The 27,193-nt window shown below is 36.5% G+C and overlaps 1 protein-coding gene across 10 annotated transcripts in view; it reads right to left on the reverse strand.

The window, feature by feature from the left end:
* The window catches only part of ADAM22 (ADAM metallopeptidase domain 22), a 235,492-nt gene that overhangs the window by 8,779 nt on the left and 199,520 nt on the right, over positions 1–27,193 (reverse strand). The window contains exons 24-32 of one of the 10 annotated variants that reach the window (XM_081244763.1): positions 27,079–27,193; positions 24,586–24,676; positions 20,836–20,853; positions 11,750–11,850; positions 11,347–11,413; positions 9,013–9,123; positions 6,711–6,797; positions 5,360–5,389; positions 879–1,002 (exon numbers count right to left, since the gene is read on the reverse strand). In XM_081244763.1, the coding sequence (XP_081100889.1) occupies positions 879–1,002; positions 5,360–5,389; positions 6,711–6,797; positions 9,013–9,123; positions 11,347–11,413; positions 11,750–11,850; positions 20,836–20,853; positions 24,586–24,676; positions 27,079–27,193 (744 nt within the window). Of the gene's footprint in view, positions 1–878; positions 1,003–5,359; positions 5,390–6,710; positions 6,798–9,012; positions 9,124–9,846; positions 11,170–11,346; positions 11,414–11,749; positions 11,851–20,835; positions 20,854–24,585; positions 24,677–27,078 lie in introns of those variants that run through there. The other 9 variants (XM_081244765.1, XM_081244760.1, XM_081244764.1 and 6 more) reach the window with 9 other exon arrangements.

The raw sequence follows: 27,193 nt of genomic DNA on the forward strand, positions 1-27,193 counted from the left end.
TTTTTTGCAACATTATTTCTGAGAAGATCAAAATTATAGTGTAACTAACCACAACAGAGCCTGGACACCAATAAACGTAATTATTCTTTAGTTATATCTTTCACTTAAGTTTCTGAGGGTGGGTCTGCCTCTCTAAACTCGACTGTATCCCAAATTTCACATAATGGATGTGTTCTGGGTTGTTGTGAGACTAAATAAAATCATAATTTAAATGTAAAGGGGGACTTAGTATTTACGTGAAACTTCTGATGAATCATTTTTATAAAAATAGTAAATTCCAAATATGTTTTTAATGTTTTTTTTAAATAAAAGGTTGATAAATTTCACCATACCCTTTGCCATAGTCTTAATATTACAGATTTTCAAGGTTCCTTTCCTTGTACAGTTATCCAAATTCCACCCCCATCCCCAAGACACTGATCTGACTTTCTGTCATGGGTTCCTATTTTTTAAATCCTACTGGGTTTTATTAGCCAACAAAAGGCCTGAGTAAGCAAACTGGGCATGGAAATGAGGCTGGTTTACTTAATCTCTGGCATTTCCAGGTATATGTAAAAACTGATAAAGCAAAATACACTCTCTGTTTTGTCTTTTCCAGGTTGTAATATATTAGCTGCAATGAATAATAAAAGATATAAATATATAGCAGTGAATAATTAATATAAGCCAAATATTTCTAGAATTCATCAATAATTAAACAAATTTGCCAATACAAGCCTGGGCCCAAAAGCCCCAAGAATCTACTATTTTCCAAACTCAATTTTTTTCATGTTCTTATGAACAGAAAAAGGAAAAATGGCTCTCTCTTTTAAAACATCAACTCACAGATAAACGATCATGACTGAGGATGTTAGCATATGGAAGAAGTTCCCACATACCCTGGCACTTTGTCGGTTCACTTTCTTCTCCTCATCGGGAAGGGGAGGCATTGGATAAGGGTATTTTCTGCTGGAGGCAATAGACCCAGTTGACGAAGAAGGAGACTTGGCAGGAGATAAAGTCCTGAGACGTTGAGAACACATGAAATACATATTATGTGATTGCCTAATATCTTTTCAAATATCTGAAAAGTGGGTTCAGAAAGAACCCTGATTTCTACTTTCATAGGCCACTACTGCAAAGGTTTAACTACTGGGACATACTCTGTCACTCACAACACTAGAATGCTAGAATTTTATCTTCCTAACTTCATAACTGCAATGGACTGTTTAAATATTAGTACACAGAATACTTTTCAGCTAGAAAGCCACTAAGGAGTTTTCTTATAGAATAGATTTTTAAAAAGCTAAAATGAAGAAGGGATTAAAAAATACTCTAAGGAAAAAAAAATACTCTAAGAGCTCATAATGGTAAATTAAGTGCACGATATATTAATAGTCTACCTTATTTTTACACTTAATGTAAAAAATGTTTTTAGTGCAGTAATTCCAATTATAGTTTTAAGATCTGAAAATACAACTGATACATTTATTAGTTACTAAGTCACACACCAGGTTACACAAAACTCATGCATTCAGAGGCCAGTGTGTTAGTTGTGAAAGAACAAAGGCAAATACGAGGGTTTTAATAACACATTAGTAAACATGCAAGCGGTAAGGAGTGCAGAGTTCCAGCCAAACAAAGAGTCTGATGAGAACATACAAAAATGGTCTGATTCGTCCCTGCAATCATCATTTCTGTATAGGGGAGGATTCTAAGCCATAGACACAGATCTTGGTAACTCATGTAGGGTATACTTGTCATGTCAATAAGGTGGCAACACTTTAATGACTGGAATTTTACTAAAACTAAAACAGAACACAACAACAAAAACGCTTCCTATTTGGATAACATGTGTTCTCCTCATCATGGAGATATTCCATATGAAAGATCTGCATAAGCTCTTGGTGCATTATGCTGTTCTTGTTTGATTCTGCATGCACAGTGGTAATATTTGTGACTAAGCAGAGCGCACTGGAAGAGACCATATCTGCTGTTTTGTCTTCAAAGTGAAAAGAACAGCTGAGGGTGAAAAGTCTCGATTTACACTGTGTCAATGAAAAATAAACATGATAATTCGGCAGTAGCTACCCATTCACAAATGTCACCACTACACATCCATGATTCCTCAGTTCCTGGTGCAAGGTGGTAATGAGCACATCACTGAACTGGTGGCCCCGCCATGCTGGAGCACAGGTACTTATTTCAGTGGGGTGCACTGCATCTGCTGTAAGTGACTGACTCAGCCTGCGAGTGCTTGTGGTGTGGGAGCCTTCTGTAGGGGGGAGATCTAGTTACTGTACTGCCTGCACCAAATGAAGATGTCCTTTTCTCCCTAATTTTAAATGTCCGTTCCTATCCATATATTATTCTTTGCTCTGGTTCTGCTGTAGTTTTCAAATCAGTTTCTCTTTTATGGACACTAAATTCAAGCTAAGATTTGAAAATAATTTTCCCTATAAACCCTGAGATTTGCCTCAATTTTAAGACTTAAGAGTGATTCAGTTTACTTTAAATCTGTAATTCCTAATGTTTCCTCTGTTTCTGGAAAATGTCCAGAAATGTTCACTCCTTAATGTGAACTGTCACAATATTGCAGCCGTTTGACCTCTGCTGTATTAATGTTCTCCATCGCGGAGCAGATGGGTGGAACTAAGGCTGTAAGTACTTCAAATCCCCTAAAGTCCTATTTTTTTTTAAAGTACTATTAAAGCAATGTACTACCACATCTTTTTCTCTAATTCAGAAATTCATGATTATTTTCAATTTTAGGAAGACATTTCAAATAGGACGATGATCTTTAGGAAACAAATTCAGTATGTGTAGAATGAGCACATACTTTTGTATGTAAAGATTTAAATATATCTTTCTAAAACTAGGGATATGAACCTGGGTTTGGATTTTAGCCTAATCACTACTGATAAGATATCCATGTTCAGAAAAATGAGTCAGGTATGCAAACAGCTAAATCTTGTTTACTTTAGGGGGTCATACGAACTGAGTCCCCTTTTTCATTCTCTGCAGTGTGTGTGGGTGTCCATAGGATGAGGTTTTATTGGCTTATAGCTTCAAAGTCATGCCAGCCATTCACTCAGCCATGGGTCCAAGTGACCAGCTTTGTATACATACAGGGCCATTCCAGTGAGGGTGCTGGAAGTCCAGTCTTGCCCTCAAATAGCTTTCCCTGGCTAAAGCCAATGAGTTTAAAAAAAAAAAAAAAAAAAACAGAGAGGTGTCCTCCAGAACCCCACAGAAACTGCACAGTTACTACTTCTCACACTAACACACTAGTTTAACTGACACTTTGGACCCTAATGGGAAGAGAAACCAAGCAGCACAGTTTACTAGGAGCCAGGGGCGTCAGGTGTGAGGTTGGGTAGTGTGTGACAGCGTCAAGGGAGTTATCCTGGGGGGATGGGCAGCACCAGAGCAGGCGTCAAAGTAAGAGTAGAGAACAAGGCAGGGTAAATCAGTTTAGGGGAAACAAAAACACACTTCATATTTCACAGATGTCTAAGAAAGACATTTCTTCAAGGCTACCTCCAGGCTCTTTTCTGACCTTGGCTACTTGGTTGGTGGTTCCAATCTGGCTTCCACTGAAAACCAGACACCAGCCCAGCTCATTCACTTACAAAGTAAATTTTGGACAAATGCTAACCGTTATCATTATTGTGTTTTTTAAAACCGTAATAACCATAGTGGGTGCCATTTAGAATTACACAGTGAAGGTACGTCCCTGTGCCAATGGATTGTGGTGTGTCTTGGGGCTACATCAGACCTCCTGGGTTTGCCTTCTGTAGATAGGCAAGGCCAATCTCACTTCTGTCCCCCAGAACAGGCAAAAACCAGGCCAGTCACACACGTGGGACATACGCCTACCACTTATTCACTCGGCTGTGCTCATGTGCAAATTTTAGAGTAGTCTGATGGAAAAAGAAGAGATCTTGGAGTCAGAGCCAGGCTTGTAATTCGGGTTCTGACACTTACTGGCTGTGCTATCTCGAGTTACTCTTTTGCTTCATAGAAGGGGAATAAGAATGCCTACATCTCATGATGTTGTGAGAAATAAAGGAACAATGCAGGCACTCAGACAGTTATTATCATTAGTTTCTTTCCAGAGTTACTGCATTTCCACAAGATCATGGAAGAGGACTCACAAAGCACTGATGAAGTGAGCAATCCAGTGGATAATACCCAACAGTAAGGAAACCTTCTAAGAGTTTGTAAAGCACTGTCACCAACAGAACTGCCCCCAGGAACTAGGTGTGAGAAGATAATGCTCTCGCTCTGACCTCACCTGCTCCTTTGTGATGATCTGAATATATACTGACAACAATTTGAGCAAACGCTGTCATATGAGAACTGGGTAAGGGAGCCCAAGTCAGGCACTCTGATCGCTCAAGATCTTTTGGCATTTGTTTTGCTCTTCATAGTGATAGGGATACAATTTTTTTTTTTTTTTTTTTTTAATGCTGGGCAGTATTTCGGACCAGTTTTCTGCAAAGTCCCCATTGCATTTTGATAAGGATGCCACAAACCCCACACCACATGGGTGATTAATAAAGTGACCTTTGCCCTCATTGGTGGTTCTGGCAGGAGAGGTAACCCTGAATGACCTGGCGGCAGATAACGCAGACCTGAGCTTAACCATAGGGCTGGCAGAGCATAAGTCAAGGTGTGGATGCTCTGTGCTTCCGACATGAGGCTTGGTGTGGACAGACAGTGGATGAAATTCACTCTGTTGCGTTAGAATCATTGCGTTGCAAGCCCTGGGATACCTCAATTATTCACCACTTCCACAAAAATTCTATGTTGATTTCCAAGTCTTACAGGCATAACCATTATTAACCCCAAAATGACAGTTAACTTGTAACCCTCCTCTGAATTATATCTAGCTTTTAAACATAAATATGGATTTTTAATAAGGAATTCTTCCTATGACTATGCACTGTAGGACCAACATCTCATATTACAAGAGGAGATAAAGGAACCCTCTACAATTTGCCCTTGCAGCTTTGCACGTGCACCTGGGGGAGCTGAAGCATTTCCCCATCCAAATTACATTTAGTCATGCAGCTTCTGGGCAGACCTGGGGGCTGGTTTTAAGAAATGTGAACTCTTCTCTGGGAGCCACATAAACTACTCAGCTTACCCAGGGAGGTGAATCAACTCTTCCGGAGTACCATTTCACAAATTACTGCTGCAAAATGCTAAGTCCATTTAGGTATATAAGCCCTACCCCATAAGGGACCAAAGTCATTGTGTTTTGGTTCCATGGCTAATACAAATTATAATCTGCCCACAAGCCTGAGGAAAAGAGAAAAGAGAAATAGGACTGCAGGTGAGCCAAGATTCCAAATAACATTCAAAATCATCTTACCTGTCTTCCTGACGCTGGCCATCTTGAGAGCTACAGGTGAGGGTGGGATGTTTGAATGTGAGTGTATGTATATGAGGTTCAGTGCGAAAGTGGCATTAGCAGAGGGACAGGGCAGGAGGGAAAGATGGGGTATAAAAGCAGGAGATATTTCTGTGAGCAGGCAGGGGTTATGCTTCCCTTGGGTTATATGCAAATGTATGGATCAAATTAAAATGCAGGTAGGTCTAATCATTTTCTCAAACTATACATGTCTAAACTAAATGGTACACTGGAAGAGAAAGTCCACCTTATATGGGTGCTGAGAGTTAAAAACACATACATATTTTGATATCTGATAAATGCTTACCCAAGTCATGGTAGTAAGTAATCTGAAAGCTTATTGTTGAAGTTATGTTCAGAAGAGGTAGTAATTGAGTCTATATTGCTCCTTTACGTTAGTTGTCCACAAAGTAGTCATATATAAAGTTGATGTTTACATCTAGGAAGTCAGTTTGATATTATAAAGAGTGAAAAAAATGCCATTAAGAGCCTTGGAAATTCTCTCTGACCTCTAATGTTACATGAGCTGCAGTGAACTGAGTAAATTTGCTAGTTTCTAAAATGTAGGAGTATTCTGTCTGCTCTTTTGTGAATCAAGATCGTGTTTCTGATCTGCTTCCTGTTCTATCTGAAGGGTAAGACAACGACATTCTTACTGGAATAAAAAATTCCTTTAGATGCTTTTTTGAGGATCTGTAAAACCCTTTTCCAGCATAGCCTTCTCTGATAGCAAATGGTTGTACTGAACAAATAAAGCCTAAACTCATTCCACACACTCTCGTGTGGTCAATATTATCTCAACAATTTTCAAGTTCCGTCAAATCAGTGTTTTTACTCAAAGTAAAATTCCACCACATTTTATATGGTTTCTTTTCATGTTTTTCCTTGAGTTTTTGTATGCACTATGCACTCTTCAGGCAGTAAGTAGGAGAAATGCATTATGAAACCGCTAGATTCTAGAAATTAAATTGTTCAGGTTAATAGTGCTTCTTTATTAGTGGAAAGTATGTTTCATGCCCATAGAACACTACATAGCATAGCATGAAGAGAAAGCTACTAAAAAGCTCAAGATGGGGATAGGGACATGCACTAAATGGCAACCCTTTCAAATGGCTTCATTTGAAACGTTCAGAAAAGAACTAAACTTGCTCACGAAGCCAAAAACAGAGATCAAAAGGCAGCAAATAAACAAGGACCCTTTCCACCTATGGGAACTTGTATTAGGAGATACAAGATAGAGAGCCAGTCACACTACAGTATTTGAATGTGCTGGGAGAGTTTGAAAAGGATATAAAATTAATTTATAAAATACCTAAAGTATGGTCCTTCAGTGTTTTTATTCACATCTTCTACCCACTTAGCTACATTATAGTCTCTTTTGAACCATGGGTTTAAATACCTGCAGAAAGCAATGGAAGGAACAAAGAAAGCAGAACAAGATAGAAAATCTGAAAATACACAGCACAAGCTTAGCAAGGATGTTCTTCACCCTCTAAACACTAATGACTATGGCAAATAAACCAGGATGGATGCTGGGTGATTATGAGGCAGTCTGTACAATGACATGGCAATAAACTCAGCTACAACAAGGCTCAAGGCATTCTAGAATGCACTCAACCTTTCAGGGAAAGCCTTTCCAGTGGTTTCCCAAAGTGGATCAGAAGCTCTCTTTCAGAGATCTGTCAGCAGTCCCATTCACCCACCTCCAAAGTGGCTTTTTCCAGGCCACCACTCATTTGGCTTCTTGGTTTTCAAATGATAATGGGCCTTTTTGAGAATATTCAGATGGCTGCAATTCCAACCTGGTGTTTGGGAATATAACACCCCAAGAACAATTAAAAGGGGCCACGTTCTCTTTCCAATATGAAAGGAAAGATTTTACACGGCCTCTGTCTCACTCCTGAGAGCAGATCCCAAGCTGGAGTCAACGAGAAAGGTGATCCAGCTGGCTCTATAAGGAGCAGAAAGGGACCCATTCTTCTGATCCTGGAGCCCCAGCACACAGTAAGTGTGGTCCCAAGAGGCCTCCATGTTCTTGAAGGTGGGTTTAGTAACTTAGGTGCAGCTGTAATGTCCCTTCCTCCCCTTTGTGCACTCCACACTCATGTTTCCAGTAGGAAATGGCCCTCACAGGTTGCCTTCCAAGTGTCTGATCACTAAGGAGTGACTGCCAGAGGACAACAACAGCCTTAGTTAACATTCCCCTGATGGATCTGGCCAAAGTCTCCATCAGAATGACTGCATAAAGAAAAATGTTAAAGGCAGTAAAATTATGAGTGCAAGGGTTTTTGGGTTTTTTTTGGTTTTTTCAGTTTCTTTTGATTTTTACCCTGGGAGCCAAGCAAAATCACATTCTCTTAGAATATGCCCTTGTCAAATAAATACAGTTTCAACAAATTCAGTCATGGAAGAATTTGGAGGTCTTACTGAGTTTTCTCATTTAAAAGGTAACTTCTAGAGATGCTATAGACAATAAAGATTCAAGCTCCATAAAACTTTTAAAGTTATTTGGAAACAAACCAGGGAAAATGATAAAAAACACTGTTTTTTTGTGGTTAAAGTCTGCTTCTTTCCTCCATATTTAGTTTTAGTTAGTAGATACATTTAAATCAAGATACATTTTCACAGTTAAACAAACAAAATTAGATTATTTTTCCATAGTGCTTTTCCTCAACTTGTTAGCTATAACCAATGTACGCCACAAAATAACATCACGAGTTCCCTCCTCAGAGAAGGGCTTGATTGTTTTTCATGCGTACACGACCATTTTTGCTAAGACAGTGTCCCCTGACTTGAGAACAACTCGCACTTCTTTTTGCCTTTAGCCACAATCATTGCCAACTTGTGCTTTTGACAGAGATAGCCAATTAAAACTTGCATAAAGATTTCCACTGAGACTCTGAACAAAAAGAAAAAAGTCAAAAAGCAAGTGCAGCCACACATAAAGGCTAGTAAATGCTCTGGCCTGGGGAAAACCATAGAAAAAGCCCATGCAGCTGTTACCGGGTGAAACACAGCCGCACAGCAAACTGAGTCACCCACAGGCAGTCGGCCACTTCCAGGAGACATGTGTTCCTTTCACTGTCAATCTCAGAAGCTCCAAGGGACAGCCATGGATGTTCCAGGAAACCTACAGCCACATGGCCTGACTTGCACATGGTGGACATTTCTCTCTGTGTCCAGGAACATCTCAGAAAGCTGTGATCACTTCACTAGAGGTCACTGAAGAGAGCTCTCAACTGTAGTTCCCTCTGGGGATGTGCCCATGAAATTGTCTTCACTGTGGGCCTCCTAACATCTCTAGGTAGTGCTGATTGGAGTGATGGGATTTCATCAAACTGTGATACATCTGCCTACGTGGCTTGACTTGGCTTGTAGAGCAACATGCAAAAAAAAAAAAAAAAAAAAAATGCGTTCGACAGGAGAGGAGAGCTCTCTGTGTTCTCCAGGATGGAAAGGCAGAGGAAAATTAGCTGGTGCTGGCTGGACCAGGACCACCTCCGAGCAGATGCTGGGGGTCAGTCACAGATCAAATGACCCTGTTCTCAGCCAAGGAAGGGACTTGGAGGCAGATTAAGTGGCAGCCCAAAATGAAGGGGCAGGTGGAGACTGACCTGTGATCCAGACTCCCTGTCTGGGGGCTGTCAGAGCCCCCTGGGTTTATGCCTTGGGATGGGACTGTCTGGGCGAGGGAGTGCCCAGGCTCAGGTGCTTGGGGCTCCCTCCTGTAAAAACACAATATATAATACAAAGTCTAAGCCAAAAACTTTCTTTACATCACGTACAACAGTGAGGAAGATGCAAAACTTTGAGTGGAAAAACAGTACAATAAACAAGGACATTTTATAGCAGAGTATGCATTTGTGGGGCATGGTTTCATTCATGTCCCGATGTTTCATCATCCTTTGGGATGATGAGATACTAAAGGGAACGTTGAAATAATGGACCCAACAATACCTCATTATCTAAAAAAAATTTTAAAAGAGATGTTTGTCCGTGGTCATTCTGCTCCTCTTATAATTACACAAGTGATACTGCTATATCAGAAGCAAATGGGATTATTTAACAAATACGGAAAGTATTTTAAAAACCTGTCGACATAATTCTTGATATGCTGTGTATTAGGATTTCTTTTAAGAAAAACAAAATAAAACATAGTGTCCGAACAATAAGGTATGTGAGAATGTGAGAACAGTGGTCAGCTTCATGGACTTGGCTCCATTTAGGTTACATGAGTCATGTAACCAAATCTGAAAGTCTGAAAAATCTGAGAGAGTCGTGAACACTTCTTCTTCATAAAGATGACTTCATTATAATGTCTTATTAAATGTAATAATTATCTCACAGGCAAGATTTCTCGAAGGGTATCTATAGTATCATAATATTTGTTACATGATACGTAATTATTTTTTAAAAAAATAAGTGATTATGCTAGAAAGTGTTGCTAAACACCAAGTGTTCCTTGGGTCCTAAAAGCATAGCTTTAATACAATATTGGATATTTGGTTGTTGTTCACTTAAGAGTTTTCAAAGCCTTGTTATAGGAAATACTGTTAGAACACTAAACAGTACACAAAGGAAGTTCTGAAGAACATTCTGCAGTTTTACCTGTACTCTTGTGAGCAACTGAGATAAGCTAAGAAGCTCTTACCAGGTGACCTCATGCAAAACAAATCAAACAACATTCCAAGAAGAGTTTATCCACAGTGAGCCCTAAAGCATTCAAGCGCTTTGGGGATGTATAAGATAAACTCTAACGGATTAGTTATTTGTGATGGAGTTCTATGATGCCAGTCTGGACCATGCAGTGGTATCACTGGAACCTATCTAGTGTTTCTAAGGTAAAGTATCCTCTAGTAAACTTTGACAAGCCACTTACAAGACAATACCATCAGTAGGAAGCTCCATATTTCAGGGCAATGTTATTGTCCTGGACTGAAAAGGCAGGATATATGATGGAAAAGCTAACATGAGTTTCTGACAAGCGGTTAACAAATATCTGCTATTCAGATTTTTTTAAGTATTAAGGCATGAAGAAGCAATAGAGATGCAGGGCATCATCACTAGCGCTGCAGTGAGAAATAAGTAAAAAAAAAAATTTTTTTTTTCGGTGGGTGCAAAGAGTACAGTTAATTAAAACCAGGTGGCAAGGTCCAGAAGGAAACTAAGGATGTGTTTTATTCCATGATGGGAGATAAAGGTTTCAGGAAGCTTGGTTTTGCTTGAACTTTCTTAAGTGTAGAAACAAACAAAAAAAGTGTATGGTGTTTACTTCATTATAAATGACCTTAAATGTAACTGCTGACCCTATCCCCACTTAAAAAAAAAAAAGTGTGGCTATCATTTAAAATGGATAGTGTTGCATTTGGTGACAATGATTCCGTTAAAGAGCAAGTTTAGGTAAATGCCCTTTTAAATGTCCTCAGAAGGAAAATTTAAAAGGGAACCATATTCCAGTAGTCTGAGAGAATGCTTAGATAGCAGCCATGAAGCCCTTGGAGCGGTGGTTTCACACTGTGAGCAGTTCTCATGCTCTAGTACAGTGGGAATCTTCCCCTGATGCTTCTAGGTTGTGTGAATACTGGGAAGAGGAAGGGTGACCCCTCTAAATGGCTGGACCCCCGGGTGATGAGAAGAAAGGAATGTTATCAAAATTCCCTTCAAACGGAACTGAAACACCACAATGGCAGGTTACTGGAGGACAAAGCCTGCAGCGAGGGTGAGACCCCCACTATCAAGGAGTATTGGTTTGGGCACAGTTGCGGAGATGCCTATGTAAAAGAGAAAAGCCATGGTTAATTTTAAAACGGCAAAAAAAAAGAATTAAAAAGACAAAACCAAGACCAAGAGGCATGGTTTACAGTTCTTTGATGATCTGGTTAATTAACTTTTCACACTAATTGCACAGGACCTTGGAGTGTCTTTTTCCATTAGAGGTTCAGACTTACTCAGTTGAATTAGACCGAGGTCTAAATCTTTTGCCTCTGATTTTCTTTCTGTTGCCTCCCAGGTTACCTGAAAAAGATGGTTTATGGCTAGATTTGAATATAAATAAAACAATCGCTGTGTGTTTAATTACGGTAGTTCAAGTGGGTGCAATTCACAACCAGCACCAGCCCACAACATAGGGCTTTAGAGCATTGTGCAGCCTTCTCAATGTGTCCAGTGAGCTGGTGCTACCAAATCCCATCATTTCCCATCCAAGAAAAAAGAACTCATAATAAATGCCCTCCTCTCTGTTGGGAGAAGAGCTTAAGACCTAACAAAAAAGAACAAGTCTTTACAACCAGGAACCACAAAATATAGACTTTAGGTTATGTGGACAGATGGGTTCAGAATGCTGCCCTATACCTTGCCAAGAGTTACTGCGAGGTCGCCCATTTTCACAGATGTCCGAAATATGTTTTGTGTCTGGAATCCTTTCACTCCAAGAATGAGAGAGTCCATTTGACCTGAAATTGAAAATGTATATATATTGTTCAAAAATATAAACAAATGAATGTTTTGAAATCAGTAAGCAACATTTCTAAGCATTACTGTGCATTAAAATAAATCAAGAAAGAAAAAATCTGAAATGAAAGAATGAAGAGAACATGAAAGTCTTCATGAAGAAGGCAGAATTACACAACATTCAATTTAAGAAAAGTCAAATACAATGGAACCCCATTACAAGAGTTTGTAATTGAAAAGTATCAGGATGCAATGCAAGCCAATTACATTCCCAAGAACCATAGATAGCAAATTCACTACATATTTCAGTTACATAACCCATGCAACAGAGTTATAATGGGGTCCCACCATAGATGTTTCTTAATTGTAAAGCAATGGCTTCCATTCAAATATTATGAGAACATGGACTTCCAAGAGATTTCATTAAGATTTGCTCAATTGAACCTGCCTTTATCAAAGTAATATTTAGGTTTTCTTAAACAACAAAATTATTTTCTGAGAATTGGCATTTTTCTCCACAAATATGTTCCCCCAAACATGCCACTGTTGGTTAACTGTCCAATAACTGAAATGAGTCAGACGTTTATCATGGAGGTGTCTCTCACAAAGTCCATGTACCGTTAAGACCTTCTGCTCTTTGTGTCCTGCCATCTTTAAATGAATTGTCTACAAGAAGCAAAATTTACATACCCACCTTGTACCACATAAGAAAAGCATTTTGACAAACTACATATACTTAGGAGGAGTCACATAATTTGGTACAATATTTAACTGTTTAAAAGTCAAAACCCATTGAGATTTTGCTAAAATCTGGTAATGATTCAAATCGATATTTTAAGCTCTTCTTGAAGTACTTTAGAAAATAGCTCTGTACTTTAAATCTTCTTCACATATCATACCAGTTAATTGCTAACAATGTCTATTTTAAAAGGAACTTTCTACTGATGAATGAAAATAAATGGAACTCAGCACAATTATTACATAATTCCCTAGATTTTTCAACACCATTTGCTAAGTATAGAATGACTCCTATTTTGTACAAAAGAACAACAGAAATTCTGCTGGAATTCATTAATTTCTACACTTCTTTACCATATTATTTAATTTAAAATTAAATATTTGACCAAGAAAATAATTATATAGAGAATTTAAGTAAATCTTATTCTCTTAGTCAAAAACTCCCCAATAAGTTAAAAGAATAAAATTTTTGAACATCCTAATATAGAACTGTACTCCTTATGCAGAAACTAATCATTTTACTTTTGCTTTAAGCTATGTTATTTGAGTAAAAACATCCTTCATGCTGAGGACAGTTCCACAGAGAGTTCCCAGGTCTCACTAATTCCTTCTATTCTTTTTCCTGATGTTTATAAAGAGTGAGATCCACTGCAGAATTTTTACAGAGTATTTACTCTATTTAGAACTCCAGAAGAGATCATGTTTCTTCTCAATAAACTAGCAATTTCCCTTTCGGTCTACCAAGTAACTACTGTGCCCAAAGTTATGCAGGGGGCTTTCAAATCTTTTTTTCTATACATTACACCCCTACCAATAAGTTTAAAGAAACTCTTCCACAGGAATATTTTAGCTTTTTTCAATGTGAATGTAGGTCTCATTTCCTAAAACATTCCAACTATTTATTTCTTCTTTCAGCTTATTTTATTAAGCAGTTATAAAGCATGCAGAATTTTAAATGGTCTTATACACCTTAAGATCCTAGAGCAAGAATACAGCATCCAAGTTTAAGACATATAAATAATATATTAACCCCATTTGGACTGTTATAAAACTCAGGCAAACATTAAATATGCTTAAATTAATTTGGCAACCAAGCTCTAAATTATAAAGTCTAGAATTAGTCATTCCAGGAATGAAAGGCAAAATCATAATATTCAAATATATGATTCACAGAGAAGCAATCTTTTTTTTTCACACCAAGCTTAGCTTTGATAAATTTAAAATTAAAAAAATATTCAATGCAGCATTATATTACCAATTTATTTTAACAACTGCTTTTATTGAAGCGTGACAGTAACCTTTTTCTTTGACTACCAAGCATGACATAAAGCTCACCATTTAAAATACGATAAAATACTATGTGTAGTTTCTTAGGCAGTATAAGAGCAAGATTGAAAAACCCTGGGGTTTCTATATCGATTTAGGGTTGTTATTTGCTTAGTTTTGTTTTGTTTGGATTTCTGGCCTGATTTGTTAAACCAGTGGTTCTGAGCATATGGCATTTTGAAGTAGAGTAATCAAAGAACAAAGGATACTATTTTTTTTTAACATTCAAGAAAGAAGGAAGAAGTAATCAAACCTGCTGCAAAATAATGAAATGTTCTGACTAATGGAATAATGTGTGATGGAACAGGTAGAAATCTGAAAATGCGACAGAAAAGCAGACCTCTTCTTAGAACTAGATGCTGAGTTTGTGCTCACTCCAGGAGGAATGTCGCTATAAAAAGAGTCGCCATCTCCAGGCTCTTTTACATAATCTCCCTGGGGTAACTGTCTAAGGCATAATAAACATTTCAGAGTCAGAAAACAAGACACACACATGAGCACAGACATATACAAATAGTATTTTAGGAAAAAAGAGGTAGGGATAATGAGCTCCATGAATCAAGTCTATAACAACATGTAAGATTATTAATAAATGTGACAAGTTAAAGTCATTCTAACTGTAGAGGTCAGATATGCAATCACTGAAGTCTTTACAGTCTGGATGAACAAATCCTTGTTTCAGGGGAAATATAGGAAAAGATGAGGTTTTTCACTGTAACTTCATTACACTTAGAGATGTGAACTGCTGTTTTGTCTTAAAAAAAAAAAAAAAAGACACACAGAAAAACCTGGTGCTGAAGGAGACATGTTGAGACAGACAGTCCTTGCCCAGATAAGGCATCGCTTTTCTCACTGTGGTGAGTAAACTATTCATAATTTCTAAATATTATATAATGTAACCTTGATTTGGTCTTAAAAGAACTGATTGATTTCTAAACTATGTTCTATAATTTAATCCAAATAAATTCTTATTCAATTTAGAGCCTCACTGTTCATTTAACAGAAATATAATTGAAAGAGATTCAAAGGGCAATCAAAAATGTAATTCTATAACTGCACACTAGAATGTGTAAAGGAAAATAATTTAGCAAAAGGAAGAAAGGGTTGCAAAAATAACGGAATTCTTGTTGAGACTAGAGGAAGATATTTATAGGTGGCTGGTGGGTGACCTCCATTCTTCATCTCCGACAAGGGAAAATCTACATCGTCTGCACTATTACTGACACCACTCACTCTGAGTTTGAATTATCTAAGATTGGAACAGATTTTTTATTACTTCTCCTAAGGGAACAGGGTAGAAAACTTTAGATAGGACTGCCTGGTCAACCCTCCTACCTTGGTAGCTAATCTGATCCTTTGCCAGTGCATGGCCCCCAAACAACTGCACCTCAGACTTGATTTGGTTCCATTCAGCACTAAAGTTGGAGGTGGTACAAACTAGTGTTGGACTGAGAATTTTAAACAGAGCTGTACTTAACTAGGTCTTCAACAAAGGCCCACATTTGCTAACGCCTCTTCCTATTTATTTTTCCCTTAGTTACCACACTAGTCATGGTTACTTGCTGATGCTAAATTCAATCCCTAAAATGTTTCGGCTGTTTCCTTGCTTATGCCAACTACCACGTTGTTTTAAATGTTTAAAACGCTTGGTCATTCATTCTTTCGAATGACTGAATATGCTCTCTAATACTCTTTCAATCCTATATATTCACACATCTCTACAAATAAAATTGTTCAACTGATATAAAGCACCTATATTAATTTGTGTGATTAAATCTACTCCTCCCCTTTAAAGAAATCAAATTTCTCATTAGACTTGTATGTAAGATTGATTTTACCTATAATTCTTTGATACATATTCCTTCAAAATATTTTTAACCCTTTAAGTGACTTCAGCTCATAACTGTAATCTTTCTTTTTCCCAGTGTATTATGAAACATTAATTTTATAGGAAAAACAACACAATTTCCCCACATTTATAGTGTTAATAACACACAACAAATGATATATCTGCTTATGCAAGAGATCTTTAAATCTCTGGAATCATATTTTCTGTCTTGCCTCCTGTCAGTAAAATACTCTATCAATTCCTTGAAAAATGCTCTCAATAAAATCAGAATTCTGTAAGTTGCCTCAGGTAGGAAAATTCCCTTTTGTATCATATTAATATTTATAAAAGAATGCCAAAGAACATCCTATCAACATTACATTTCCAATAATAATCCTTATGGCTAACAAGTCATTTCTGTCACTATTACCTTTAATGATAATCTTTATAAACTGATGAGATGTGCCTCACTAAATTCAAATTAAATAAAGACAAGTTCTGACTACACTTGATCTTGCCCATTAATCTATCCCCCAAACTACTCTCTCTTTACATGGTTCTGACATACAGGCACTTACCAAGGGCTCACTTAGCTAAGACTGCAGGATTAAACGAAATGCCTCTCACAATGGATGGTGTTTTTTTTTTTTTTTTTTTTTTGTTCATTTGTTTGTTTGTTTGTTTTAACTAAGCACATTTTACCAGTCCTTCAATGTAATTTCTCTGCAGTCCATGGTCATCTTTTACACTGTGCACAAACATCCTAAATGCTAAACATATCATAAACTATGGGCTTCAGTCAAAGGGTTGAAAGGAAAGTTTAAATTCAATGAACTCTGGGGGTATAGTCTTGCTTTTATCATCCCAGGCAAATTAGATTCCTCTCTATCTCTACTGTGAAGTCTCCAAAATAAAGAAACTAATCTGCATTCTCCTTAAAATTCTACAAGGAATGCATGTAACTTTCTTCACACAAAAAAAGCATTAAAATGTTAATAATAGATGAGGAACTTTGTTAAAGATCTTTTAAGAATAATACTTAACATCCTTCACTGTACAGAAATTTATTCTTTTTTAAATATCCAATTACATATTATTACAAACCTATTTCTTCTTGATTAACCTTTAGTGAAGATAGAGAGTATCAGGTCCCCATGATCATTAAATACCATTTCATCATTTATTATAAAAGATCATAAATGACCAACTAAGTAATAGCTTTAAATTTGTTAAAATTGAATTTATTTTTCTAGTCTTTATAGTTTTCTTCCTAAATTTTGCTAGTTTCATAGAATTTTGGAATTAGGTGGCCTGACCAATGCTAAGTTTTATAATGGAAAAATTACCTCATATTTCCAATATCACATGCAAATATTTTAGACATATATATGAATTTCTTTTATAAATAATGACCAAAAGAAAATAAAATCTTACTTAACTAAATTATTTTTCCTCAGAAAGGATTCCTGTTATGAGGGAAGTCTGATGTTTCCTTAAAGAGTCCACTGAACCATGATATTTAACTTAATAATCCTTACACATACTCAAAATGAGATTACAATGAAAAAAATTGTCTTAACTTTAATGCTGAAGGAGCCATTTCTCCAAAGGTTTGTAGGTGTCTGGGCTGTCTGCTATTGGAATTGTTACTTTTCTGTTTGAAGAAATATTGTGTAATGTGTACTAAGTCACACTGACAGATGCATGAGTATCACTGAAATAATAATAATATAAAAAAAAAACTAAGAAAGGCTTGAAAAAAAAAGGAGGGAGGTTCACAAGCAGAAAGTAAAGTGGCTAAAACAGGTGAGAGAGAGAAAAGAAATAGGGAAGGGGGTTTCTGCTTAAGGTATGGATCAGGAAGACATGATCTAATTATTTATTCTAATTCACATTATGTATGTTCAATGGTGTATGTTCATTTCAGACAAAGGAAGAGAACACTGAGGAATGTGAATGCTTTATAAATCCAAGTTTAATGAATGTCTTCTTATCCTATTGCTATTTGCAAACCTACCTGAAAACCAAAATTCAAATTTCTAATTCTTGTTACAAAGTACACAGCTGCTAAGTGCTAAAGCAATTATGGTAAAATAGAAACAATAGCATCAACTGAAAAAAAAATATGGAGGTCTTCGTTCCTGGAGATTTTAAAGAAAATAATCAATAGCCGTCCTTCCAACTATATGACATCTAAGAATTCTCCATGGCTCCACAGTCCCATGGTCCTACCCTTCACAAGATGACACTGGCAAATTTAAAGTGATACTGTTCATGTATGGCATTCTGTCTCCCAGAATGGGACTTCTATTTTTTATTAGGCAGTTGGTAAACAAAAAGAAAAAAAAATGGGTTTCCTTCTCATCTTTTTGCCAGACATGAAATTAAACCTATCACACATTCCTTCAATATAAAGAAAACCTTGAGGACGCATTCTCTGGTGGGAAAATTTACCAGGTTATCAGGTTTCTTCACAGAATTACTTGCCTGACGTTTCCAGTAATTTGAAAGTTATGTTCAATTTGGCATTTCTGAGCCACTGTATCATCAATAAGAGTCTGAGAAGTGGCTACATACTTAATATGCATTCAGTGTCAAAGCAAACCCATATGTTTACCAATGCTTTCATACCAGCAAGTGCAGGCCTTACTCATGTCAGGAATGCTGCTTTCCTCTTTGAGGACAGCCATACCTACCTACCTCTTTCATTTGAAGATTAGAGAAATGCAAAGTCTTCAGAGACCACACATTAATAACTTTCTGTACTAGAATGCTTCACAGATTACAAAGAACTTTTGTCTGTTTTTAGAGTTGAGGAAAGTTTAAGTGGTTTCCCAAGACCACATACTAGCAAGTGGATTTCTGATTCTTTTTCAATTGGTCCTTCCACCATGGAACCTCAGAGGAAAACTTAATTTAACTCAAAACTCAAAATTCTTATTTCTACTCCCTAGCACCCTTTGGAATTGGGCACATCTTTATTGGAATATCTTCAGATATTTTCACAAGATTGTAAATTTCCTAATGCATACTTGGTCCATTGGCCTTACCACATTCTCTATAACCACTAACATATATTCTAAAAAAGGACAATCCTTCAGAAGATATTTACACACTCACAACTTCCTGATCTAAAGTCCTTTCCTTGCTGTTTCTCCATTTTAAGAATTATTATACAACCCTAAGATTCACTAGCTATGGACAAGGGCAAAAATAAACAAATAAAGGTTGTGCTGAAACATAGCAAAATATAAAAAATTATATCTGCTGAAATGTGACAGCTCTCAAAATATGCACTAGACTACAAAAGAGTAGCCAGACTGATGAAAAGGTGACTCAGTAATACCAAGAGGCATGAAATTACATCAGGCACAAAAAAGAGATTTCTAGCATAAAATTTTTCCTAACTGTACCTATGCATATATTTAGTTAGAATAGGAAATTGGTGCACAGGTTTACATATTTATCATTTTTTGTAGTGTGGGCAATTACTTTATTCTGGAGAATATCCCTGGTGAGAACACATCTTAGAGCACCATAACAGCTTTGCTTATGTTACATATTTGTGACACTGTGCTTTCCTTTTTATATAGTCAGCAATAGTAAATTACATTATAGCCTTAATTCCTATGGAAATGGAGCTAAATCATCAGTTTTTGATCTTGGTATTCTAATTTTATTTTTCACTGAAGAAAGCCACCAAACTTACATTTCTGATATGGCTGATCAACTTCTACCCAACAGAAAGGCATAAATAGCTCCAGCTCTTCTCCAGTCTTTTTGGACACAAGTGTTTAAAACAGGTCACAAAGAAGTCTAGTTTTTTGTGTGTTTTTTTAATTTAATTAATTTTCTTTCAATTTTACTTTCTCCACTAATGGTAGAAGTCAGTTACTCCAGGGCAAGGTCAATATTTTCTAATATCTATGGCTAACTGACCAGGATCTCAATGGATACACTGTAGGTACCTCTTACGGATAAAACCTTACAGGGATTTTAAATTACAACACAGAAAGAAATCGAACAAGTTTAAAACTATAGTTTCTGAAAAAAAATTAAAGCTGTGGCTGGGTCCTGAAAAAGCATCACCACATTTATTATGTCTTATTCCTAATGTGCTTCAGGCATTTAGTGGAACAGTTGGAAAAGGTAAGTAAGTTAGGAGCCTGCATCGGTATCCTGAGTACAAAACTAGTACCATATGATATGGTCTAGATGATCAATTTCCAGGATATTTTAATTTTTATATCAATAGCTAATAGTATTCATAATTTTTTAAATGTAAAAAGTGAAGGATGTACCCCAACATGGGCTAATTTAGATTTAGAAAAAATAGGCAAGTCTTACAGGACTACATGAATGCTTTGTATCTCTTTTTACACTGCTGGTTAAACATAGATTTTAAGGTTATGATGAATGGAGTGCCTGACTTTAGGGGCTTTTTTATTAAAAAAAAAAAAGTGCACTAGGCAATCAGAGATTCTAACCATGCAAATTATTTCTTTCACTACCTGTGCAATTACCTAATCCATACAAAAAAATATTTTCTTATGCAGCGATAAAACAGACTCTTCAAATGCCAAGACATTCTCCTGACTACAGCACTGTGCCCGTATAAATTTTATCATTTATGAATGAAAGTTACTAATTTAACAACAGTAACAAAAAATAAGTTCCCTCAGAAAGTGTTAGGTAATAAGGGTGTTATAAACATGAACAAAAGCCAATCAACCAATGTAAACAAAGGTGACACCTTAACATAAAGGAATTTTGTTTTAGGTAGAAAAAAAAATCAACTCCAAATATATATTACTATAAAAGTAACACAAATAAGAACTATTAATTATAGTATTGTTGGATGACAGAACCATTAAAACTAAATAATGACAGATCTATTTTAAATTCATACATTCCACAGCAACATTACTAAAATTATCATTTCAAGGTCATGAAAAATCAAGATTAGTTCATGACCACTACAGCATAAAAACAAAGTGAACTTGATTTACAACTGTATGTATGAATTCCAAAGATGCTAACAGGATTTAAACCTTTCAGTTTTCAGTTCTATGTTCAGATTATTCTCATCACATACCTCTGTTCTCGATAGTTTCTTTTTATGGACAAGAAGAGAGAGAGAGAGAGAGAGAGAAAGAATTAGTTACCTACAAAAGTACATTAAGAGAGACCAGAAAACCTAAGAGCTCTAGCATTCGTTGAAAGGTCTCCACTAGAATTTCTAATTGCAGAATTAAAATGGGGAATAAAAACACAGTCTCCCTCTCTCACACACACACATACACACACACACACAAATTTCACTTCATCTTTCAAGGAAGTGACACCAAAGGGTTAGTGACAATATCTTCAAGTAACCATTGTTTAAAAGCATAAAGCTTCAGTTATTAAAAAGTAATTGTTTCCTCAATGTCAATTGTATATTAAACATTTAGTAATGCCCTAAAGTCAACCCTATTTCAAATACAGGTTTTCAGACATGTACTTTGATTTAAATAAGGAAATTAGTCAAGTTACTTATATATATTAACTATGTTTTCATACAAATAAAAATTACAATCATTCTTTTGGGAATACATACCCCAAACTAAGCTCTTCCTAAGAATTTCAAATAGAAAAACGTAACTGGACACAAGAACATTTTGTGTATGATAAATTAGTTATCATAACAGCTAAACAGGTAATTAATTTATCATACACAAGAAAAATAATAGAATTCACGGCTGTTATGGACCTCCCAAGTCATCACTACTTATTCATTGAAGCTTCACTGAAAGCTACATTGGAAACACTTTGTTCAAAGTCTCTGTTTTTTATTTGGCCATCTCCTAAAATAAAATTGCATTAGTTTCAGAATAAACCATTCTGAAACAAAAATGTGTTCTAGAGAGTGTGGTAGTGAGGCGCCAATGATTTTTAACTTTTAAATCAAAAGAGTCCATTTAAAACTTTCTCTCATGACCTAATTAGGTGTTAATATTTTGAAGACGTGTTGGAAGGTCAAGCAACTAAGCAGTAGGCTCCTTCCTCCAAGATCAAGGCTAATGTTTCCATATGGATTTCGTCTGTAGCACTTTCACCTGCCAATCTATTCCATGCACTATCTCATTTAATAATGAGTTCATGAGAGTAAAAGTGCCAATTTGATACTTAATATTTTTCATTCCTGAAACCATAAGATAGAAGAGAAAAATAAGCCAAAATCTTTCTGTTCAACATGTTTTACTTTTTACTCTCTCAATCTGATTACCTGAGTGGTCCACCAGTTCCAAATGAGTATTCCTCATTTCCTATTCCTGCCACTCCCCCAAGGCTTGGAGGTAGAAAGTTTAATTGGAAGGATTAATGCAAAAATGAGTTCTCAGGTTCTAAATTCATTTTGGAATTTGAAATAGAATATGTGAAACAACATATTCATGAATTTAATTCCTGTATGAAAATTTCTACATCCTTATTCTATTTTTACACATATTTGAATAAATTTAGTAACATTAAAACTTTCATCAGTCAGGTTCAAATTATTTATGAAGAGAATACTGTGGTATGAACACGATTTGTCTTTTTCCTTAATAATCTGCAAAGTACATACATTCAGAAATGAAAAAAGTGAAACCACTTAAATATCATAAAACTAAGAAATGATATACAGAAAGAAGTACTTTTCATTCTAATCATTAAAACAAACAGACACCGGTAATTTCATTAGCAGTAGGAGTAGATGTTTAGGTTTCATATTTCTGAAAGGGTAATTTTTTCCAAAATTGTAAACATGAAATATCAATTTGCATCAGTAGATGGCAGAAAATCACACACCACAGAACTAACAATTTTGCTTTCCCTCTCACATGACCAAATGAAACCGCTGAACTACTTCAAAACAGAAGGTTGTGATGGCAGTAAGTCTTGCATCAGGGAAGTCAAGGCAATAGTGTGACTCCAAGATGGGGCTAATTCACCTGAGGTGTGAGAAGAGCTCAAACAATATATATACAGAAAAGACTTTCTTTCAGACATGTAATTTTATACTCCAAATGCTATGCTGAAATCAGCCTGTGCAAATATAAGTATGCAATGTGCCTAACGAACTGCACATTAAAAACACACATGGGTACTGAATATCTATGAGCTGGTACAGAGCTAGGTACCCATTTAATTAGGGCAAAGCATTACCACTATGCTGTGCTCTCCTTCACTATGCTATGCCACGTTAACTACATTACGCTAAACTTTACCCTGCTGTCTGTGCTATTCGTTAATACAACCTTGCACAAATGTCTTTCTGCATTTTAATACTTATAACATACAAAGTTTAGCCTGGCAGTCAACTAATTGCCCTCTCCTTTCAGCCAAAGAAACTTTCAGGGTTTTGATCTCACAACAAGCAAGAGCCATAAACACTTTTAAGGAGGTTTCTGTTAATTCAGTTGGCTTAAAACCATGTCAGGGAATAATAATAATAACAACAACAGCAACAAATGATTATATAATGCCTAGTTTATTGAAAGGTTTGGGGTAATTTTAAAGTCTAAAAAAGTCTAATTCCCAAGTCTTTTAGTAAGCCAAATTTGATCTATGAATTAAAAAAAAAAACTATAAAATGGGCTAATACGTAGAAAGTCTAGCAAAATTTGCAGGACTTCTTTCCAAATGGAGAAACACCCCAAGCCTGGGGACCTGATACAACATTTCAGAGATCAGTAGGACTATGATTTTAACTTGAAATATTTTAAAAACTTAAGGTTCGTCACATTTAAGTTTTACTTGATTAAACATAAATAAGTTATTTGAATACTAAGGAAATTTTTCACATCATAAGATTGAAGTACTTAAAAAGGGAAATGAACATATTAAGTATACAAATAAGTTTGGAATGTGTGAAGTCATTTACTTAGCTAAATGCCTAGCTAAGGGGATCCAATATTCAAAAGTTATAAAATGTGTAACTTTTTCAAGTTTATAAATAGAACCAAAAAATTGTAAGTTGAACTTTGAAGCTTAAGAATTAGGTTTCTAAAAGTTGTAACTTATAGTTGAATTTCAATTTTAACAAATTACGTCTCTGAAGAGTTTTTTCTACACACAAAAACAATAGGTAACAAATAACAATGCCTCCTTCATACTGGTTATGGAGAGGTTTTGCTCTTCGCAGGATGCATGGCCACAGTGAAAGCACTCAGGAGCAGATCCTGCCGTTGTTCTTGTTGATATGACCTTTGTCATTAAAGCGCTACGCTCTCTAATTCACTATCTTGCCTAGATTTGGGGGAATGGGTTTAAGTCAAGAGAACCTGCATCGCTAAAGAGCAAACCAACACTGCCTTTGTATGAGACACGATTTAGATTGATTTTACTTCATGCAATGGTTCTTCTTCTTTTTTTTTTTTTTTGCGGTATGCGGGCCTCTCACTGTTGTGGCCTCTCCCGTTGCGGAGCACAGGCTCCAGACGCGCAGGCTCAGTGGCCATGGCTCACGGGCCTAGCCGCTTTGCGGCATGTGGAATCTTCCCGGACCGAGGCACGAACCCGTGTCCCCTGCATCGGCAGGCGGACTCTCAACCACTGCGCCACCAGGGAAGCCCCATGCAATGATTTTAAGAAATACTCAGTATTTTTAGAATAGAAGGGAGTTATCTCAAGATCTAAAAAATGATAAATTATTATTACCTCTAATCATGCCAAGAATAATCATTGATTGAATACTGAGCCAGACTTATTTTCACTGCAGGTATATTTATCCAATGATACAAAACTTTCCAGATGTTTAATTCATTTAGATAAATATTTTAAAGTATAGTTTGACAGTAACATACTGAGCCATTTCACTTACTTATAGCCCCATGCAGTTATTCCTAATATGAGGGCCAGCACTAAAATGGTGCCAGCAATTATGCCTATTATGATATTGGTACCAGCAACACCTGGGGGAAAAAGAAACAATGAAGATCAGTGTATATAACTGAAATTTTGATATAAAATCCTTTCAGGAACTTTATTCTCCAGATATGTAATCATCACACTAATAACATTATTTGTTTTAAAAAGTGGGTATTTTTTTCTTTATACAGTTTTAATTTTAGAGAACTTTTTTTTTCAAATTTTGTTTATTTATTCAGATATAATTGACACATAACATTATATTACTTTCAGGTGTATGACAATGATCTGGTATTCATATATACCTTGAAATTAAAAGTAGGTATTTTTCAAGGGAAGAAAAATCGACCATAACTTAGCAATCCATATCAATTGTTTTTTTAAAATAAATAGTTATTTCTGTATGTTCCCTGCTAATTCTTGTCCAAGTGCATTCTGCACAGTTTTATTTTCCATGTATTTTTCTGGAAAATATAATAAGGTCATTGAACTAAAAGAAAGAAGAGTAAAGTTAAGGGGAAGAAAGGAGGGGTGATACTACTGTATCACCATATAGCATAGCATCCTCTGGGGAGAAATATTTAGAAATCCATGTTCTTTTTTACCCTGATCTCTTTCTCAGAAATTCTAGAAATGTTATTGTTCCTATCACTCCATTTTGACAACCAGTGTAAGGTCCTTATTTTGTGTGATACTTTGTCTATGTAAATATAAGCTTCTAAAGGGGGAAAACATGCCTACAGATGAACAGAATCAGGGCTCAGGTGGTGTAGATGATAGAAGACTGTAGTTCCCAGTCTTGACAGTAATGGCTGTGGCATCCTAGAGAAGGAAAAACCAAAGGTAAGATAGAGTCTGGTGAGCTGGAGGTTGGTGCTGGTGAGGTGTGAGAGCGAGGCTACACCAGACTGACCTGAGGCCAGGGCAGGGCTGGAGCTCAGGACTGGGCAATGGCACTGTTGTGTCTGGCAGCATCCACTGTCAGGCAGGCTGTGCTGTAATCCTTAAGGGATCACAGCAGTGAGAGCGGCCCAGTGAGTCAAAGGCCTGGACAACAAGTGCAAGTGAGAACCCAAGAGCAGAAAAGGCCTGGCTCTGATACCAGGAGACCGGTTTTGCTGATAATGACTTATACCCCATGTTAAATTGCAGGGCTCTCACCCAGAGCAGCTCAGCTATCTCCTTGTCTGCTGCACTCCTGAGGAGTCCTTCTGGACTTCAAAGGTCAGTAATCATGGGTGACTGGAGCATATTCCAATTCCCCATGACAGAAATGGCAGCCTCTCTATCTGGGAGCCCTCAGTAGTCACGGGGGATAGCATGGCTCGGGCATCTAGGAGACTGGCCAACTCCACTCTGCCCAGGTCTTCTGTGGGATGGGTGGGTACAGATGCACCCCGGGACATTGGGATTTTCCTACTCTAAGACCTAGCCTATCTGTCTACCCTTCCTTTCCTTCCAGGGATTTAACAGGGATCAATAAACCTGAAAGCTAGTCCTGATTACTTCTAAGCAATTGTATGACTTTTGACGAGTTAATTAAATCCACGGACGTGAATAGCTTCATCTCTGTATTAACTGCTGGAACCACACTACTATTGCTAAGACTGAGGATGCCAAAACCCTAATCATTCTGTGAGTTTCATTATTAAAGTCACATTGGCTAAGATGTTTAACTTGTATGGATGATTAGAATGAAAATAATAATTTTCTCATTCTTTGGAGGTGAATGGACGTCAGGATTTCAGCATTATTTTATGCAGAAGAATACTCAATAACAAAATGATAAAAATAGTTTAAAAGGGGACATTCATCTCCAAGGTATCTATCTGCATTTAATTTCTACTTCTCCATTTGGGCCACTCTAGCTTTTAGAACTGCACCCACTGTTTGTTATACATGTCGAACCCCTTCCAGGCACCTTAGCCAAGGTTACTACTTCTAGAATTACCTACAGTTCAGGCTACAGAACTGGAGTTGAATATAGATGAGGTTCTTTAAGAAAGAATATTAAAGTCAACAAAATATTTTAAAATCAATTCCCATTTTTCCTCATTTATTCAGTCCCAATATATAAACATATAAAATATCTAAAATATAAAATCAGACACTTAAGAATTTTGACTACTTTCTTCATTGAAAAGAAATGGTAGGGTTTGTTGTCAGCGCCAAATGAGTACAATACTTGGAAAATCTCCGTCTGATATAGGACAAGATCCAGCTAAATCAGTAGACTAAATTATATTCAATATTTCATATCATTACAAGTTAATGGAAACAATCAGTTTCATAATATGGGCCCCAAGTATATATTGTAATTCATTATTATGTGGATTTAACTTATATTTGAGTTATATAAAAATAATCGAAATGAAACTTTCAGACGGGCAGTTTTCTCCTTCCTTGTGCATAAAGACCACATAACGGGACCAAATTAAGTACCTACCATTGCCAGACAGAGTAATGCCAGCCTTTGCATCATCATTGTAAGGGAAGTAAGTGCTGCAGTCCTCACCTATCCAGTGTCTGTTACACACACACTTCAGCTCATTACTGCAAAC

The sequence above is a fragment of the Mesoplodon bidens genome (genome assembly GCF_964165515.1).
Source record: "Mesoplodon bidens genome assembly, chromosome: 9".
In the NCBI taxonomy this organism is placed as follows: Eukaryota; Metazoa; Chordata; class Mammalia; order Artiodactyla; family Ziphiidae; genus Mesoplodon; species Mesoplodon bidens.